The 18683-nt window shown below is 46.1% G+C and overlaps 1 protein-coding gene across 3 annotated transcripts in view; it reads right to left on the bottom strand.

Moving 5' to 3' along the window:
• Positions 1 to 18683, bottom strand: part of PTPRA (protein tyrosine phosphatase receptor type A) — a 132081-nt gene that overhangs the window by 19158 nt on the left and 94240 nt on the right. For all 3 annotated transcript variants that reach the window (XM_074540565.1, XM_074540563.1, XM_074540564.1), the window contains 5 exons: positions 12375 to 12453; positions 11597 to 11962; positions 9006 to 9023; positions 4927 to 5011; positions 3185 to 3258 (listed from right to left, as the gene is read on the bottom strand). In XM_074540565.1, coding sequence (XP_074396666.1) covers positions 3185 to 3258; positions 4927 to 5011; positions 9006 to 9023; positions 11597 to 11962; positions 12375 to 12447 — 616 coding nt within the window. In that variant the 5' untranslated portion in view covers positions 12448 to 12453. The remainder of the gene's footprint in view (positions 1 to 3184; positions 3259 to 4926; positions 5012 to 9005; positions 9024 to 11596; positions 11963 to 12374; positions 12454 to 18683) is intronic.

Here is an 18683-nt window from a genome sequence, read left to right as displayed (position 1 = left end):
GGGTTACAGACGGATAATGCACAGAGAGTAATGTAGTAACAATAATGGATGGATAGTAACATTCTAGTAACTATAATGCATGGAGAGTAACATTATAGTAACTACCATGGATGGATAGTAACACTATGGCAACTAGAATGGGTAGATAGTAACAGTATAGTAACTATCATGCATGGATAGTAACATTATAGTAACTATAATGACGGATAGTAACCTCATAGTAACTATAATGGATGGACAGTAACATGGTAACTAGAATGGATGGATAGTAACATTACAGCAACTGCCATGGATGGATAGTAACATTATAGTAACTATAATGGATGGAAAATGCTATAGAAACAAGATGACCCCCTGTGGCAGGGAGGAATGTTGAGGAGAACCTCATCTTATCAGAGGGCTAATTAATGACTTTATTATACTGTATTATTATATATTATATTACATTATATATAATATATATTATAGATATTATATATAATATTACATTATATATAATATATATTACATTATATACAACATAACATTATATTATATACAATATATTAAAATATATTATATATTATACAATATATAATATATTATATAATAATATAGAATATATAATATATAATATTATATTACATCTAAACTGAATTTGCCAAGCACTCCACTGCACAGAATCTCGTGACTGTCAGCTGACACACACACACCTAGATTCAACTGGTCAGCGAATCAAAACATTCACACCAGAATCCAAGCATCAATTCCCTTCAGGTGAACAATCTTCCACCATACATTCTACTTGTGAAAAACCCAGGAACAGTAAATGAGATAAGAATTGTTTTTTGTTTCTCTGAGGTTCAGAGAATGTGAAAACCCAGAAATATTCTTGGGAAGAACTGTGCCTTGCTTTTCTCTGTGAAGGGAAACGCGGCAAAAATTGGCTCTGGCAATTAAGGGATGACTATTATGTGAATATTAAGAAAAGCTTTAGTGATGTATGGTTATGTTATTGTGGTTTAGATGCCCTCTGCTCTCCCCACAGTTCCCTTCCCCCTGTACTGTTGCCATCACACACCCTGGGCTGTCCAGGACAGGTACAAAGAAGCTGCACAGGTGTCCCTGGCATGGGGCAGTGGGAATGGAAAAGCTTGGGGGTGCTGAGGGGGCGAGGCAGGGCAACACCTGACCCCCAATCCAGTGACAAGAAAGCAGTTTGTGCTGATAAATGGCACAGAAGAGCTGAATGACAGAACTTGGGAGGGGCCAGGGCTGGCTGATGCAACCCCAGGGGTATAAAAGATGAGCATCCATCTTGAAGATGAACTGGCTGTGTGGTACTCATGAGGGCAGCTCCCAGTGCTGTGCATTTTTCCTTATATAGTCCTTTTGTTGTATTTTTGTTAAGGTTTAATAAACTTTTTTAAATTTTCAAAGTGAGCAGTTGTTTCTCACATGGGGGTCACAGGTGCCACCAGCTGTGCCCTATGGCCAGCACTGCCCAGCCAGGCCCAGGGGAGCACAGGGACCCCAAATGTGCCACTTTCAGGGCTGTCCTTGTGTCTGCACAGAATGGTTTGGGTTGGAGGGGGTGTTAAAGAGCATCTTGGTCCAAATGGCTTTCACCAGACCAGGCTGCTCTGAGCACAGTGACACCTGGCTGGTGGCAGCACTGGGGTGGCAGCAGGGACAGGGCAGTGCCTGTCCCCTGTGCTGGCACTGCTGGGGCACCTCCAGCCCTGGGGACACTTCTGGGCTTCTCACAAAAAGACCTTGAGGGGCTGGAAGATATCCAGAGAAGGGAACAGAGCTGGGGAAGGGTCTGGAGCACCAGGAGCAGCTGAGGGAGTCGGGCAAGGGCTCAGCCTGGAGCAAAGGAGGCTCAGGGGGGCCCTTGTGGTCTGAGGGGACAGCCGGGGGGGGTCGGGCTCTGCTCCAGGGAACAGGGACAGGAGGAGAGGGAACGGCCTCAGGCTGGGCCAGGGGAGCTTTAGGTTGGACATCAGGAAAATTTCTTCATGGAAAGGGTGTCCAGCCCAGGGCAGTTGTGGAGTCCCCATCCCTTAAGGGATACAAAAGCTGTGTGTATGTGGCACTTGGGGACATGGTCAGTGGTGGCCTTGGCAGTGCTGCTGGATTGGATGATCTTAAAGGACTTTTCAAACCTCAAAAAATCAGAGATCCTATGATGTTTAACACTCTGGGATCTACACTGTCCCAGAGGCAGGACAGGGCACTGAGGACAAACCAATGATGGGCTTGGAGATCACCTGGCTTTGAATTCCAACTTCTCCCTCTCTCCCATGGAAAGTCTGGCACCACCACTGTGAAACAATTCCCAGGAGGGCACAGCAGAGGCAGCTGCTGCTTGTGCAGCTCAGCAGAGCCCAGAAAGGCCACGAGAGGGTTACACCAACACAGCTGAGCGTTTATGAAGTTCACACCTCCGTTTACAGCGAGGTAAGATGGCAGGGAAGGTCTTAGCAGCCCACATAAAATAAAAAAGGTGCTGAATTCCAGTTAGTGCTTCTCAGAAGGTGTTTGGTTTATGTGGAAGGAGTGCTGAAAAAGCATCTGAACTGAGTTTAAGAGGCCTCCTCAGACCTTAATGAGTGCCTACACATGGATGCTGATGCCCAACTTCAGACCCTCAGTGTCAGCTCTGGCTCACAGCTCAGGGGCAGAAGAATTTAAACATTAAACAAGGTTTTAAAATTGCATCTGTGCATGTTTAGGAGGTACAAAAATGTTTTTATAATGAAAATAAATGTATTCCCTTTTTTCTCCTGGAAATGTTAGTCTGAAGTCCAGAGTTAGTGTGAAGATCTGAGTTTTAATCAAAGACCATCCTAATCTGAAAAAGCAGAAAAATATTTAATTACTCCCCAAAGATGCGGCTTTTTTTTTTCAAAAAAGGTTCTCATTTGAGTCAAAGAAACACTGTGAAAACTCAAGAGGAATGTGAGTAGTGATTTTGGAAGTGATCACCCATTTTAATATCAACCACTTGAGGGCAAACATTGAACCAGTGGAACGAAAGCTGGGAAATAAACCTTCATTCTGTGAAAGTCTGCCAAACCCATGGAAAACATGGAACAAAGGAGGTCAGGAAACAACAACAACAACAAAATAGAAATGAAAAAATATTTGCCTACAAAAAATAAGAGGTGGGGAGAGCCGGTGTGGCAGCAGGGGGACTCACCTGTGTCGTCTGTCCGGCCGTTGGACAGACGGAAGGAGTTGGAGTGGCTCCCTGCCTGCTTGTATTTCTTGAACCTGCCAAGGAGAATTGGGATGGAAAAGTCAGTAAATAACCAGCAGGAAGCCCAGGTCCCCTCCCAGATGAGACCTAAGTAAGAACGAATACTGACAAAAGGAGGAGGACACTCAAAGGTAGCAAAAATCTGAAATTCTGAAGAAAGGAAGTTATTGGTTCAGATTCTACCTATTTTTTACTTTGATCTAACAGCAGAAAAAATATAACGAGCAGAAAAAACTTCTGTAGCAATATCTCACTTCTTCCTTATGATGGAAGAAAACTCTTTATATATAGTTTGCTCAAGGGATATATGCAAAACAGATTTAATCCAGCTGCCTATTACTGTGTGAAAAAGAACAACAATGATGTGGAGAAGGCCACACAGGAATAAAGGATGATTTTGGTAACAGCACACTGACTCAACTTACTACAGGTGAGAATTTATGAGCATAATCACAACCACCTAGAAGCACCCAAAGAGCTCTTTCCCTTTTTTTTGGCCACACTTTCTCAAGGCTTCATGGTGAGCTGGTGGGTCCGGGAGGCTGCAGGAGCTCTGAAACCCTGCCTGTGAGCAGAGCTTTTCACTGAGCACATCTGGAACAGCTGCAGGAGCCCAGGGAGAGCTGGAAACCAGGAGAAGCTTTAAGGGTGCTCCTTCCAGAGGGCACCCCAAGGAGTCCCTGCTCCCTGGGCTGACCCAGCAGAGCACACAAAGCCCAGGTCGTTCTGTCCTGCAGCAAAGCCCTGCTCCATGTACTGTTAACTGGGAGCAGCTGCTCATGCTCCTTCTGCCTGAAATTTGGAGTTTTGCTGAATCATTGGGCAGTGAACACAAACCCTTTCTTTCAGGGCTGGAAGCCAGGTGGGAAGGGCTCAAACTCTGCTGCTGCTGCTGAACTCCTGAGGCAAAACTCTCCTCAGGTTCACTGCTGTGAGGGCAGGCCTGGAGCCAGGAGACACAGGGGAGTTTTCCACTGCTAAGGAAATTGGTTTTTCTTTCTTTTTTTTTGAAGGCTTACTGAATCACCAAACTGGTGAGTAAATGAAAATGTTTACTGCAGGTGAATAAAGACATTCTTAGTTATGCTTTCAGGAGCAGGGAATGCTTCATTTTGAGCAGGGCAGATGCTTGGATTCTAAAAAATGGACCTAAGAAGGTTTTATTTCTAAAAATTGGACTTAAGAAGGCTTTAATTTAAATTACTATCACTCCTCACAAGTTCCTGCCATTCACAGTGAAAGGTGCACAGGGATCATGTGAGGTTTAGTATCCCAAACAGTCTGGATATTGGATCCTGCTTGCTATCAAGAAGGGAATCAAGGAATAACACATTAAAACACATTTGTGTTCAGCCTCCCTGGATTACTCAATCCATCATTTGCAGCCTCACCTGCTTTTCCCCACACTGACAGGGCTTCAGTTCAATTCACCCTGCTAAAAGTGACATTTTGAAAGGCAGAACAGGAATTCCCTACAGGAGGAGCAGCTTTGCAGAGAAAGGAATGAGCATCATTCACCAGATAACCCCAAACATTTTCATTCAATGTCCTTCCAGGTTTCTTTTCAAAGCACCAGCTGTGTCAGCCTTTAGAGCTTGGGAGACAGCACAAAAGGCTCATTCCTGTTCATTGAGGAATTATTTCTGTCAAACAAGGCAATCCAGCATTAAAGCAGCTCTTACCTCAACATGTACAGAACAATAATAATAAATACTATGACTAGGAGGGAGGACAGGGCCACCATCACAGCTATAATGGGAGTCTCATCTGCAAGAGGAAGAGAAAGGTGTGGTTATGGGCATTGGAAAACATCCAGAGCCATCATTTAACAATTTCTGCTTGAAGAACAATTCTGATGATGATATTAGTAATAAAAACATAATAAATAATAAATAGCATGAAGTGATGTTGCAATTTTCCAGCCTGAGAGTGAAAACAGAAAAGGATGAGTGAGCATCATGTGCCTCAGACACTCCCAGGTCAGATTAAACCCTGAAACCACCACTCAGAGAACCTCAATCCTCTCCAAGAGTTGGTCACTGTGAAATTGTGACCTTGCAGATGAAAAGGGTGATGGAGAAAATTGGGACTGGGTTTTTTTGGGGTTCCTTCTGCACAACTGAATGTGCACGTGGTGGCCCAGCAGCCACCAGCAGAAAATTCCTCTGTCAGCTGGAAATCTACAAAAAATAAAAAAAAAAATCTACAAATTTTTCTGTCCAGAGAAGTTCCTAGCAGGCCCATGAGTTTGGTGTAAGGAATGTTTAATATGTGATAAGATTAAATGGGTGAAAACTGTGACCTCTCCAAGACCCCACATTTGGAACACCACCAATTTTGCTTCCAGCTCTTTGTCAAACAGGACGAGAGGACAAAGCTTCCTGCTGCCCCTGGGACCTGAACAGCTCCAAGGGTGAGATTTGGTGTGGACCAGGCTGCCCAGAGCAGCTGTGGCTGCCCCTGGATCCCTGGCAGTGTCCAAGGCCAGGCTGGATGGGCTTGGAGCACCCTGGGATGGTGGAAGGTGTCTGGGGTGGAACTGGATGAGTTTTAAGCTCCTTTCCAACTCAACCATTCCACAATTCTGTAATTACAGAATAATTTGGGTTGGAAGTGACCTCCAGAGACCATCTAGTCCAACCTCCTACCCTTTCCTCCCTGGAAATACAGAGTTCAGAGAGCAGGAGAGCTCAGACTCCACCAGGCCCCCAAGTGTGACCCAGTCTGGCTCCCTTGCAGAAGCTCCTCAAGGGCAGGTACCTCACAACTCCCTCACAAAACCACTTAAATTACTCTGAAACACTCCTATCCCGCATGACCCACAACAGATTTTATTTTTCCTTTAAATAACCCATTTCCATCTCGTGCTGGAGGTCAGTGAATCAGTGCTTGGTGCTGGCAAATCCCCCAGATGGGTTGGAAGCCAAGCAGCTCCAGCCAGGGAGGAGAAGGGCCCTGAAGGGCATTTTTTCAGATAAATGTGGATGCCAGCCATGCCAGCTGGGGATATTTCCATTTTCCATCAGCTCCCTCCATCTGAGGGGGCCACCACACTGTGTCTACACGGCCCCAAGAGGCTGCAGGGCTCAAGACTTTTCCACCTTCTGTGCATCCATTTCCCTGCAGATCCCTCTCCATGTGGCTCAGCAATTTCAGCCAGCAGATTTCCTTAGCTGGGGTTTATTTTCCCTAATTTCTGTCCATTTCCCTATTTTTTGCTCCTAGGGGTTTATTTTGTCCATCTCTGAGCTACCTAAGGGCACTCTGATTGTATTTCTGTGTTTGCTCCTCTGTCCTGTGAGGTTTGGGAATGTTATTTCTATTAAAACATATGATTTTTAAAATATTTGTTAAATATTTCTATTAAAACATTATTTTTTGTGTCATGATTTCAAGGTAATGGCCCAATGTGGCAAATAAAAAAAATGAATTATCCTGGTTTTGCATGTTTTTGTCCTTCTCATCTACTGCCCTAATGTGGCAGCACCTCCCACAGCCCAAAAGGAATTTATTGGGAATTCTGCCTCTCCCACAGCCCAAATCGAATTTATTGGGAATTCTGCCTCTCCCACAGCCCAAATGGAATTTAATGGGAATTCTGCCTCTCCCACGGCCCAAATCGAATTTATTGGGAATTCTGCCTCTCCCACAGCCCAAAAGAAATTTATTGGGAATTCTGCCTCTCCCACGGCCCAAATAGAATTTATTGGGAATTCTGTCTCTCCCACAGCCCAAAAGAAATTTATTGGGAATTCTGCCTCTCCCACGGCCCAAAAGGAATTTATTGGGAATTTTGCCTTTTGCACACCTCAATAGGTGATGAGCCTTGGCATTCCCCATCCCAAAACCAAGAACAGGTTGGTGTTGGCCCAACCACAGCCTGCCCTGGCCCCTCACTGAGATTTCTGAGCGCAGCCACCACCTCCATCCTGTGTGCAGGAGGGGAAGAAGAGCTGCCATGCCAAAACCCGTGGTGTTAAATCACTGTTGGACCATTTTTTCCTGCCTTGGCTGGAGTTAAGCTCAGCCTGAGCAGTGCTGGAGCTGCAGGATGCAGATTTGAGGGCAGGGATGGGTGTGCCAGCAGGGTGCAGAGAGTTTGGAGGTTTTGGGGTTTTTTTTTTTGCAGCTGTTCTTTGCACACATCTGGTGGGCTGAGGAGCTGGAGCTTTCCCACCCAGCCCAGGCAGGAAAGGAGCTGGAGGGTCCCAGCTGCTCCTGCCAGCCCTGCTGAGCTCTGCCAACCCCCCCAGAGCTCCTCCAGCCCCAGCCTGGGGGCTTCATGCTGGCAATCCACCTGGAAAGGGGACAAGGACTCAACCTTCTGCTCCCCTGGTGCTGCAGCAGCCACTGCAGGCCTGAGCTTGGGAGGCAGCAGGAGGATTAAATCTTCTCCTGGTCCCTCTGAGGAGCCACCAGACGCCCCTCTGGAGCTTGGGAGCATGTCCCAGCTGCTGGCAGAGCTGCTTTAGAGGCTGTCACCCAGACCTGGGTGACCTGGGCAGCCCCTCCCTGCTCACAGCTGGCAACATCTGCCCACAAAACCAGTCACAGAATGGTTTGGGCTGGAAGGGACCTTGGAGATGATCCCACTCCACTTCACCTTGCACCACCCCAGGTTGCTCCAAGCCCCATCCAAGCTGGATTTGGACACTTCTAGGAATGGGGATGCCACAAATCTCTGGGCATCCCATGCCAGGGCCTCACCTCCCTCACAGTGAAGACTTTATTCCCAATATCTAAACCTACTCCCAGTTTGAGGCCATTTCCCCTTGTCCCATTTGCTCCTGTTAAATATCCCTTATTTAATCTGATTTCCTCACTATATTTATAACAATATTAGCAATATTACTATAAATCTTGTTAGGAAGTCAGATGTATTCCCATTTTTTTTTCCTTTGCCCTCAGGAGCAGGGATGAAGGATGGCAGAGAGAGCACAAAACCAGGCCTAAGCCAGGCCAGACCTGAGGGAATTACACTGAGCATTTCTGCAGAGGCTTAGCCACAATTTCAAATGAGTTCCTTTGGACCTGCATCCCTTTTATTCCCTCTGCTAAGTGGAAGGGAATAAAAGGAGATGCTCAGAGCACCTGTCTGGGTGAGGCAGGCACAGAGAGCAGCACCAGGCAGAGTTTGCATCAGAGCCAGGATGAACACACACACACAGAGGCAGCTGATTCCTCCAGGTGGGAGCCAGCCCAGCTCTGCCCGCTCCTGGAGTGCTAAAGGCATCAGTAATTGCAAATATTCTGGTAGAGATGCCAGTTCTCAGAGCTGAGAGATGGAAAAATGTCCCTAAAGTGCTGTTCTCTTACAAGAAATGGATTTGTGTTACTGCTTGCCAACAGAATGAGGAGAACAATAATTATTCCCATCATCTGCTGGATGGGTTTGGATCAAATTGTGTAAGTCACAGTCAATAAAGACAATTCAGCAGCAAAAAAAACCACAACAAACCCAAAAGGAAATATCCTGAATGGCTTTTCAGACTTGGGTCATGCAGCTCTAGGGACGTGCTGACATTCTCAGAGCAGGAACAATTGGTACCTAACAGGACATGTACAAATTGGAATGGGATTGTTTCGTTCTAGAAAGAAAAGCTCAACAGAAATTAAGATATCAGTGTGTCACCAGATCTTTAAAGAGCTTGAGAGGCTTCATAAAAACACATTTGTAAGTCCTAAGGAGAGCTCTCTGATAGCAGAATGCTTCTGGAATTGTTTTTACTGAGTAAAGAGCAATGAAATGTAACATTCTTACCTCTTCTGTCAGAGTTACCTGCAGAAAAAGAAAACAAAAGTCTCTTAGCAACAAAGGAACAAGACATTTTAGTAAGTCAGGAAGGATCAAAGACCAAGACAGGAACAAATTTAGTAACTCTCATCATCTGCCTGTAAATCTTTCCTTTAAAACACTAGCTATAAAACCAGGATGTTAAAAGGAATTTCTGAGTAAGGAAAAAGGAACAAATCCTGAGTTTTTATCAGCAGAACAAGGAGCTGAACACAAGCTTTAACATCACTAAACACAACTTACTGTTTAAACCCATAACCAGCAAGTCACTGGTGTAATTCATTAGCACTTAAATATCAGGAGATGACACGGGTGAATCATTTTGAGTGTGGCTGAGCCAAGAGCTCAATTAGGAGCAGCTGGGCTCAGGGATGGGGGCGAGGAGCAGCCAAGGGAAGTCTCTACCTGCTGGGCTGGATGGCTCATCCAGAGGGCACAGGAACAAACCAGTGCCAGGGAGAGCAGAGCAGAGCCTGCCTTTCCTGGCTTTCCTGGCCATGAAGAGCTGCAGCACAGGGCTCAGGACAATCCTGGTGGGTTTGGACAAGGAGGAACTGCCCCTCCAATGTGTGACCTTCTGGCTCAGTCCCCTTCTGGAGCACCACTTAATTCTTTCATGATAACACCAACATTTCCTGTTAAATCTAATTTATGGCTGCCCTCACGGCAAGGGCAGCCCTAAAACTGATTTTGTTCCTTGATAAATTACTTGAGATAAAGAAAGAATTAGGTTTGATCACTTGTTCTCTGGGGTGACGTCAAGTGAGAAGCCACTTCTGGCCTTGATGGTGTCGTGGCATGCACCAGGGGAGTTCACCAAAACTGGTAACCCAAATCACAGAAAGGCAGTGGAGACACAAAAATGAATAAATTCAGCCCCTCAATGAACAGACATCATATTACAAAATCCAGATATTGGCAGCTTAAGGCTTTTGCCTCCATCTCTCCTACATTTATACCAAACTTGGCCCATGTGTGTCTCTGAGGCTCTGCCACACTCCTTCAAAAAGGATTTGGGTTGGGAAGGAAGATGGATGAGCTCAGGGGTGGCAGAACACTACAAAAGCTGAGTTCTGAACTTCCTCCAACCACATCCCTTCCCATGCTGGTAGCAAAGACAACTTCACTGCAGCTTCAGGGGCTGTGGCTTCCAAAGATTCCCCAGAGGAAGAGGGCACACACATCCCTTGGGAAATTGGTCCTTAAGGAATATGCACTTGACACCTCCCTGCATTAACTCCACCATCATCTTATTTCAGGGTTTTCTAATCCACAATCAAGTTACCAATCCTGTTTTCCCACTAAATCCCAATTGCCATCTTCCTACTGCAAGCTGGAGACACACAGCATCCAAACTGGGTCTCAAACAATACAATGAGCAAATCATGGCTGAAGAGCAACAGCTCAGCAAAGATTTCTGGTCACCTCAGCCTCTTTTTGCCTGATTTTTCACTCTTAACCAGGACCGAGCAGCCACAATACATTTTATGGGGTCATTTTCATGATGTGCCAAGAGGGGAATGGGATCAGGATGGCAACAGAGACAACTCTCCCTCATCTGGACCTTTTAAAGATTGAAATTGCCCAACTAATGGAGAAAATTGATAATGTAAGGAGAGAATCACAGAATAGTTTGGGCTGGAAGAAAAGATCATCTACTACCTGTGGAGATCTTTCACTAGATGATCTTGGCCCAAACCTCTGGTCAGACAAACCTCATCAGAAGAGGTTTGAGAATCTTCTTGTTTTGCATCACCATGAAATTGGCCCCAAAGTGTTTTGTTTTTGTTTTTTTTTTTTGCTCTATTTTGCTCAGCCAAACAAAAGAAGAGCAAAGAAACAAACTCAGAGGCAGGGTGGCCTGGAGAAGAAGGAGAAGAAGGAGAAGGAGGATAAGAAGAAGGAGAAGGAGAAGGAGAAAAAGAAGAATAAGAAGAAGGAGAAGGAGAAGGAGAAAAAGAAGAAGAAGGAGAAGGAGAAGGAGAAGGAGAAGGAGAAGGAGAAGGAGAAGGAGAAGGAGAAGGAGAAGGAGAAGGAGAAGGAGAAGGAGAAGGAGAAGGAGAAAAAGAAGAATAAGAAGAAGGAGAAGGAGAAAAAGAAGAAGAAGGAGAAAAAGAAGGAGAAGGAGAAAAAGAAGGAGAAGGAGAAGGAGAAGGAGAAGGAGAAAAAGAAGAAGAAGGAGAAGGAGAAGGAGAAGGAGGATAAGAAGGAGAAGAAGGAGAAGGAGGAGAAGGAGAAGGAGAAGGAGAAGGAGAAGGAGAAGGAGAAGGAGAAGGAGAAGGAGAAGGAGAAAAAGAAGAAGAAGGAGAAGGAGAAGGAGAAGGAGAAGGAGAAGGAGAAGGAGGATAAGAAGGAGAAGAAGGAGAAGGAGGATAAGGAGAAGGAGAAGGAGAAGGAGAAGGAGAAGGAGAAGGAGAAGGAGAAAAAGAAGAATAAGAAGAAGGAGAAGGAGAAAAAGAAGAAGAAGGAGAAAAAGAAGGAGAAGGAGAAGGAGAAAAAGAAGAAGAAGAAGCAGAAGAAGAAGAAGAAGAAGAAGAAGAGGTGGAGGAGGTGCCTACCATTGTGGGAAGCAGAAGAGGTCTCCTGTGTTGTCACCAGCATGCTAAAATTCCTCTCTGTGGTCTCTGCCTCCGTGCTGGGGACGGTGGCGCGTGGGGCCGACGGCGTCACGCTGGGGAGCAGGGATGGGGCTGGAGGCACAGGCTGGGTTGTCCCCAGCGTGGAGGAGATGTTGAGGCTGCCAGTGGTGGCATTGGGGGAGATTCTGGCAGCTGTGGTTGGAGGAGGTTTTGGCGCTGTGGTAGGAACAGTCCCCGGAGTGCTCATGTTGAGTCTGTGTGTGTTGGGTGTGGTCCCATCCTCAGGACCTGCTGTGGGAGCTTTGGTGGGGCTCCTGGGGGAGGTGGACGCTGTTGTGGGTGGCTCTGAGAAGGGAAAAGCACAGGGGAAGCTCTGTGAGATTCTCTTCTGTCATACTGAGGGGTTTAGATGCTGAAGATTCATGTGACTGTAACTTTAAGGATAAAACACCCAACAAATCCTGAGCGCAGGACAGGAAATGCTCTGCACAGCAGGAGATACAAATGTCAAAAAAATAAACCCTCAACAGGTGTTATTTATGGGGATGTACAAACATTAGAGCCCTTGGGGGTAAGGATCAATATTGCTCAGAGCTGAAGCTGTGGCCCCATTTATGAGCACCTGAAGCTCATCGCCCTCTTTCCAACAATTTGTTACAGCTACATGGAGGACAGAAGGAATGAGACACTGAGCACATTCCCACTCACTCCTTTGATCCTAAAGATGGGATAAAAAGAGATGAGGAGCACAGTTTACCTGTTGTAACGTTGTTAGCACCTACACTTATCAGGCCACTTCCGAGCAAAAGGAGAAAGAGCCACAAATCCATGTTGACCTGGGGAGGAAAGCACAGAACACTTATTAAACCCTGATGCAATATCATCCCAAAATATTCCAAGGTGGGGATGTTGCTGTGCATCCTGTAAAGCTCAGAGTGGCGAGTGGAAGTGTGGCTGGAGTCCCTGCAGGCATCTGGATGGGAAGGATTTATGGGTGAGTTCATACAACAAGGGGAAAACACATGGAGAAATCCCAATCTGGTGGAGCAGCAAAGTGTCCATGGATGAAGCAGGGAATGGGTGAACTGTGGGAGAGCATGAGAAGAACAAGCTGAGCACTAAAACCAAATATCTGGTCTTGAAGGAGATTAATAAATAGTTTATATAGTAGTCTGCAAATGGCTGTACTCTCAGCAAACTCAAAAGCAATTCAGCTGAAGACCATGGCAAAGAGCCTTGATCCCAAATGCCCCAGAAGTGGAGGCAGGAATGAAGGAGAGGTCAGCTCCCCTTGGCTCACTGACACCTGAAATGTTCCTGGGCAGGGGCAGGACACTCAGCTCCATTCAAACCCTGCTGGATTCCCTGTGCATGTGGTCAGAACAAACACTCACACATAATCCAAGAAGATCAGCGAGTTCAGGCTGCACGCCCATACTGTACGTGCTTCCCAGGAAACGTCCAGCAGAATTACAGGACGATGACATCAGTAAAATCATTTCCCCCAGCCCTTTCTAATACAAGATTTTTATGGTGATTTCTTTCCTCTGGAGACCTCAGAAAGCTCCTGAGAAATGGGTATCATTATCTCCTCCCAAACACCTACAGATCCAGAGGCCCAGAGACGTCATCGTGCTGGCCAGGACAGAGCCCAGAGCTGCCAAGTCCAGGCCAGCACGTGGCCATGGGGCCTTCCAAGGATGGGCCAACCCCTCTCCTCTGCTCTGAGCCCAGAGAGGGCTTGCAGACAGCTCTGCTCCATGCCATGGGCCAGCAGCTGCTCCACGACTCCCGTCCTTCAGGCTGTTGTCCTGTGTCCAGTTGCATCTCCAGGATCTCCCAGGAGAGATCTCGCTGCCAAGTCAACCTGAGGAGCTGCCAAGAACGGGTTTTATTCCCTCCCCCTCTAATAGATCTTGTGTTATTTGTGCTTCTTCTATTTATTTAAATCTGCTTCATGTAGACCCATCCCAAACTCCGGGCAGAAGGACAACACTGAAGTCATCCACGCGCTGGAAACGCTATCAGCAATACAAGATCCTCCCACCAGCACCACCTACTTACATGTTTTTCCTCCCCCTCCAAAAGAAAACCTGGCAAAAATTGACCTTACTCAGTGACCAAAAGGTCAGACAAACCCTGAACCAGAAGGAAACCAAGCTCCGGAGATAAGAGCTCTCCATAGGCTCTGTCCATGGCCAGCCCTGCTGCTGCAAGCAGGGCAGGGCTTTCTCCACGGGTCCCACTGGTGTGAGCAGCCAGCATTCCAGAGGGTTTCATCACCAGTTAAAATATCTGTCTGTGTGAATTTGAACTGATTCAGTACTCCTGTCACTGCTGAGAGCAGCACTGATCCTGCAATGCCTCCCCCAGGCTGTGCTCCAGGGTGGGATGTCAGGAAAAACGCACAAGCAGTAGTTTGATGGTTTGATGACATGTTCCACTCATGGTGATTAATACACCCCACTCAGCTTGGTCAGACACTTGTCAGAGCCTGGTCTACACAAGTTTGGCTTTGAGGAGAAAATCCATTATTTATAAGGAATAAATTCTTCCCTGTGAGGGTGGTGAGGCACAGGATGCCCAGAGGAGCTGCAGCTGCCCCTGGATCCCTGGAAGTGTCCAAGACCAGGTTGGACAGGGCTTGGAGCAACCTGGGGTAGTGGAGGATGTCCCTGTCCAGAGCAGAGGGGTGGAAGTGAATGATCTATAAGGCCCCTTCCCAACCCAAACAATTCCATAATTCTGTGATTTTTGTACCTTTCTGCAGGAGGCAGATTGTCCAAGCATCCCACTGTGGAATCCCACAGAAATAAGGTGCTCATCCTGAGGGGACCCACGTGCAAAAGCAGGAGGAAGTTAAACACACACTGAAACTTCAGAGAATGGAAATTACAGCACAGAAACACTCTGAAAACCTCACAAGAGCTGATGAAAGCACCAAGATCTCGTCGTCACAACCACTTCCCTCACTGGGAACCCATCACTGCCACAGCAAGGACACCGTGGCAAGGGAAGGGGAAGACTCAGCTCTTCTGGAAGAACTGCTGGGAAAAAAGTGACCACTGGCTGTGTTTTGATGAATATTTGCACAGAAACACCATTCACTGAGGTGGATGTGGCTCCTTTCTCTTCCCCTAATTTGTTTCTCAAGAGTTCCCCTTCTTTTGGGATCCAGTTCATTTGGGATCCCCATTCATTTTGAGTTCTGTTTATTTGGGATCCTGTTCACTTGGAATCCAAAATCATTTGGGATTCCCATTCATTTGTGTTTCTGCTAATTCATGATCCCACTCATTTGGAATCCCATTTGTTTGGCATTCCCATTTATTTATTATCCCATTAATTTAGGGTCCCTATTTACATCGGGTCCTCGTAAATTTGGGATCCCATTCATTTAGGATTCCTGTTCATCTGGGATCTCCCTCATCCCATTTCTGCCCCTGTTCTGTGCAAGCTGTGCCAGAACCTCCCCACATTTTCCCTTGGTATTAAAGCAGGACACAGAGGGTGGGAGCAAAGAAGGAAAAGCCATGAATTCCCTCTCTGCTCTCCATTATCAGGAAATAACCCACAAAGGTTTATTTCCATAAACCATGATTGCTACATGGATGAGAGCTACAGGAGATTCCTGGACTGGCTGCAAAGCCCCTTTGGGGTGGTGGGATGATCACAGAATCATTTAGGACGCAAAAGACCCTTAAGCTCATCAAGTCCAGCCATCGATGAGGGTCCCTCCTTCGCTGAGCTGCCAGCACAGCTCTGAGATTACATCAGCAGGCAGGGAGCCCTAAACCCCCCTTGATTCTACATTTAATCAGTTCATTGATCCACGAGTGGATTGCAGGAGGAGGAAGGGCTTGGCAAGGGGAGATAATGCTGGATTTCCCCAAGCCTTGCCCCGCTTAGGTGAAGAAAGCTGGATGCAGGCAGTCCGTGCAGAACCTGAGTTTTTATGGCTTTATTACTGCGACTGTCAGAAGGAATGGGATGCTGGGAGCATCCCAGCTTGCTGTGCACATCATTACCCAAAAATCCAAATCCCTGGAGCTGCTCCTGTGACCGGCAATCAGCTGCCAGAGCTGCTTTATCACCTTAAAACCAGATCCGGAGCAGGGAGCAGGCAAAGAGCCCTGTGCAAGGGGAGGGCTGTGCCAGCCCAGCTCCCACTTCCCAGCCCCTGCTTTAAAACCCTCCCTATTCCCAAAAGCAGCATAAATAACCCCAGCACTTCATCATTCCCCACTCAACATAAAAGGCCTCGAGAGTCCTACCCCAAAGCTGGAGAAACCCGAGTCTCCCTTCCCCCTCGGCTCCCCCTCCCTGCTGCTTTCGGAAACGGAGAGGAAATACTTGTAATGTTATCAACATAAACACAGCTCTTGGCCGGCTGCAACATCCTGCGAGCTCTGCAGAAAAACACCCTGACGTCAGGGCTCTGCCCAGCAGAAGGGAGCTGGAGGCTCAGGCAGTGCTGCTCCACAGGGTCGGGATGCTCGGAATAGTGGCTCCTTCTTTTTTCAGAGATCAGGCTTGGAAAACTCAGTAACTGCCACTGGTGTGCCCATAAATATTATATATTTGTGCATTTTTTTTGGTGTGTATAGATGCAGATATAGATTTATAGTGTATGTACACTGCATTCTTCCATAAACTGCTTGGGATCTTCCTCATAGGAAAGGCTGGATTTTAAGCTGCATATCTATAAAGATATAGATAAAGATATCTAGTGTATGTGCACTGCATTCTTCCATAAACTGCTTGGGATCTTCCTCATAGGAAAAACTGGATTTTAAGCTGCATATCTGTATAGATATAGACATATAGTGTATGTGCACTGCATTCTTCCATAAACTGCTTGGGATCTTCCTTATAGGAAAAACTGGATTTTAAACTGCATATCTATAGAGATAGATATAGATATATAGTGTATGTGCACTGCATTCCTCCATAAACTGCTTGGAATCTTCCTCATAGGAAAAACTGGATTTTAAGCTGCATATCTATATAGATATAGATATAGATATAGATATAGATATAGATATAGATATAGATATAGATATAGATATAGATAAAGATATATAGTGTATGTGCACTGCATTCTTCCATAAACTGCTTGGGATCTTCCTCATAGGAAAAGCTGGATTTTAAACTACATATCTATATAAGTATAGATATATAATGTATGTACACTGTATTCTTCCATAAATTGCATGGGATCTTCCTTATAGGAAGGGCTGGATTTTAAGCTGCATATCTACATAGATATGAAGATATAGATATAGATGTAGATAGAGATATATAGTGTATGTACACTGCATTCTTCCATAAACTGCCTGGGATCTTCCTCATAGGAAAAACTGGATTTTAAGCTGCATATCTACATAGATATGAAGATATAGACATAGATATATAGTGTATGTGCACTGCATTCTTCCATAAACTGCTTGGGATCTTCCTCATAGGAAAAGCTGGATTTTAAACTACATATCTATATAAGTATAGATATATAATGTATGTACACTGTATTCTTCCATAAATTGCATGGGATCTTCCTTATAGGAAGGGCTGGATTTTAAGCTGCATATCTGTATAGATATAGATATATAGTGTATGCGCACTGCATTCTTTCATAAACTGCTTGGGATCTTCCTCATAGGAAAAGCTGGATTTTAAGCTGCAGGATGTATGTTTTAAAAGAAGCAGATCTTGTCAGGATGATTGATGCCAGAGAGGGGAGAAAAAAATAAAGGAAATAATCTCTTTATAAAGTAATAAGTAGCTTCAAAATGCCTGTGCTGGTGCTGCAGGGGGGTCAGGCTGCAGGATCACCCTGCCGTGCTTGCAGAATGCAAAGAATTAGAGTTTATTGCTGCAGAAAGTGCCCAGGTCCAACCCGGATACAGCCGTCCACAATCAAAGGCAGGATTTACCCCCACCTCTGACATATTCCTAATTCCTGGAAAATGAGGCAATCTTTCTCTGTGTGCACTGAGGAGACACAACCTGAATTCTAACCAGCTTTGCCAGGACCCCAGAAATCCCTGCTGTCATCAGGAGGATGCTGAAAGGCAGTGGTGAGACTGAGACTGCCTCGTGCTGGCTCCAAATGCAGTGAAAAATAAAAATAATGTTCAGTTTTCCTCTTTTTTTGTTGGCAGGGGGAGAGGGTGCAGAACTGGGAGCAAGGCTGCCTCTTTGAAGCAGCTCACAGTAGGGCGAGAACAAGCACGAGCATAAAGAAAGGGGAAAAAGGTCATTTTAAAAATTCTTTTTGGTGGCAGCAAGCCATCAGCATGCCTCAGCCACCCTGGAAAACAAACCTGCCATTCCCTCTCCCCCTCCCTGCTCCTTTTAAATCCTGTTTGTGGATTCCCAGCCTCTCACTGGAGCTGTGATCCACGGCAGAGGAGTTGGTCCATAGCAGGGCAACTTCATCATAACCCAAAGCTCTCAATGAGATGCAAAGAATAAAAACACACATGGAATAGCCGAGGGCTGCAGCGAGTTGGCCATCACAGGGAGAGAAGAATTGAATTTAGGGAGGGAAAAAGGTTTTGTTGCACTAAAAGGCAGTGACTAATTCCTTGCATGTGTCTCTGAAGCTGAAGCAAGGCCTTTGATGTGTCACTGAACATTATCCCCCCACCCTCTGCTGTTCCACTCTTCACCAGAAAAGATGAATCACAGCAGCCATTCACCCTTTCTGAAAATCCATTTAGTTTTCCTCTTTCTTTTTTAATTTTTTCTTTCTTCTATTAAACAAACAGGCAGCTCCACTCGAGGGACAGGAGCGGGGCAGGAGGAGGAGGAGAAGGAGGAGGAGGAGGAAGAGCCTGTGGGCAGGGCCTGCAGCTTGGCTTTCTCCACCTGCTCAACCTTCCACAAATCACTGCTCTCCTGCACACCAGGATTTGCTCATGCTTTGGAAGGCACCTTAAAAACCATCCAGATCCAACCTCCTGCTGTGGGCAAGGACAATTTCCACTATCCCAGGTTGCTCCCAGCCCTGTCCAACCTGGCCTTGGACACTTCCAGGGATCCAGAGGAAGCCAGAACAGCTGCT

This window comes from Zonotrichia albicollis, chromosome 5, assembly GCF_047830755.1.
Source record: "Zonotrichia albicollis isolate bZonAlb1 chromosome 5, bZonAlb1.hap1, whole genome shotgun sequence".
Classification (NCBI taxonomy): Eukaryota; Metazoa; Chordata; class Aves; order Passeriformes; family Passerellidae; genus Zonotrichia; species Zonotrichia albicollis.
This window is presented reverse-complemented; position numbering and strand designations above follow the sequence as displayed.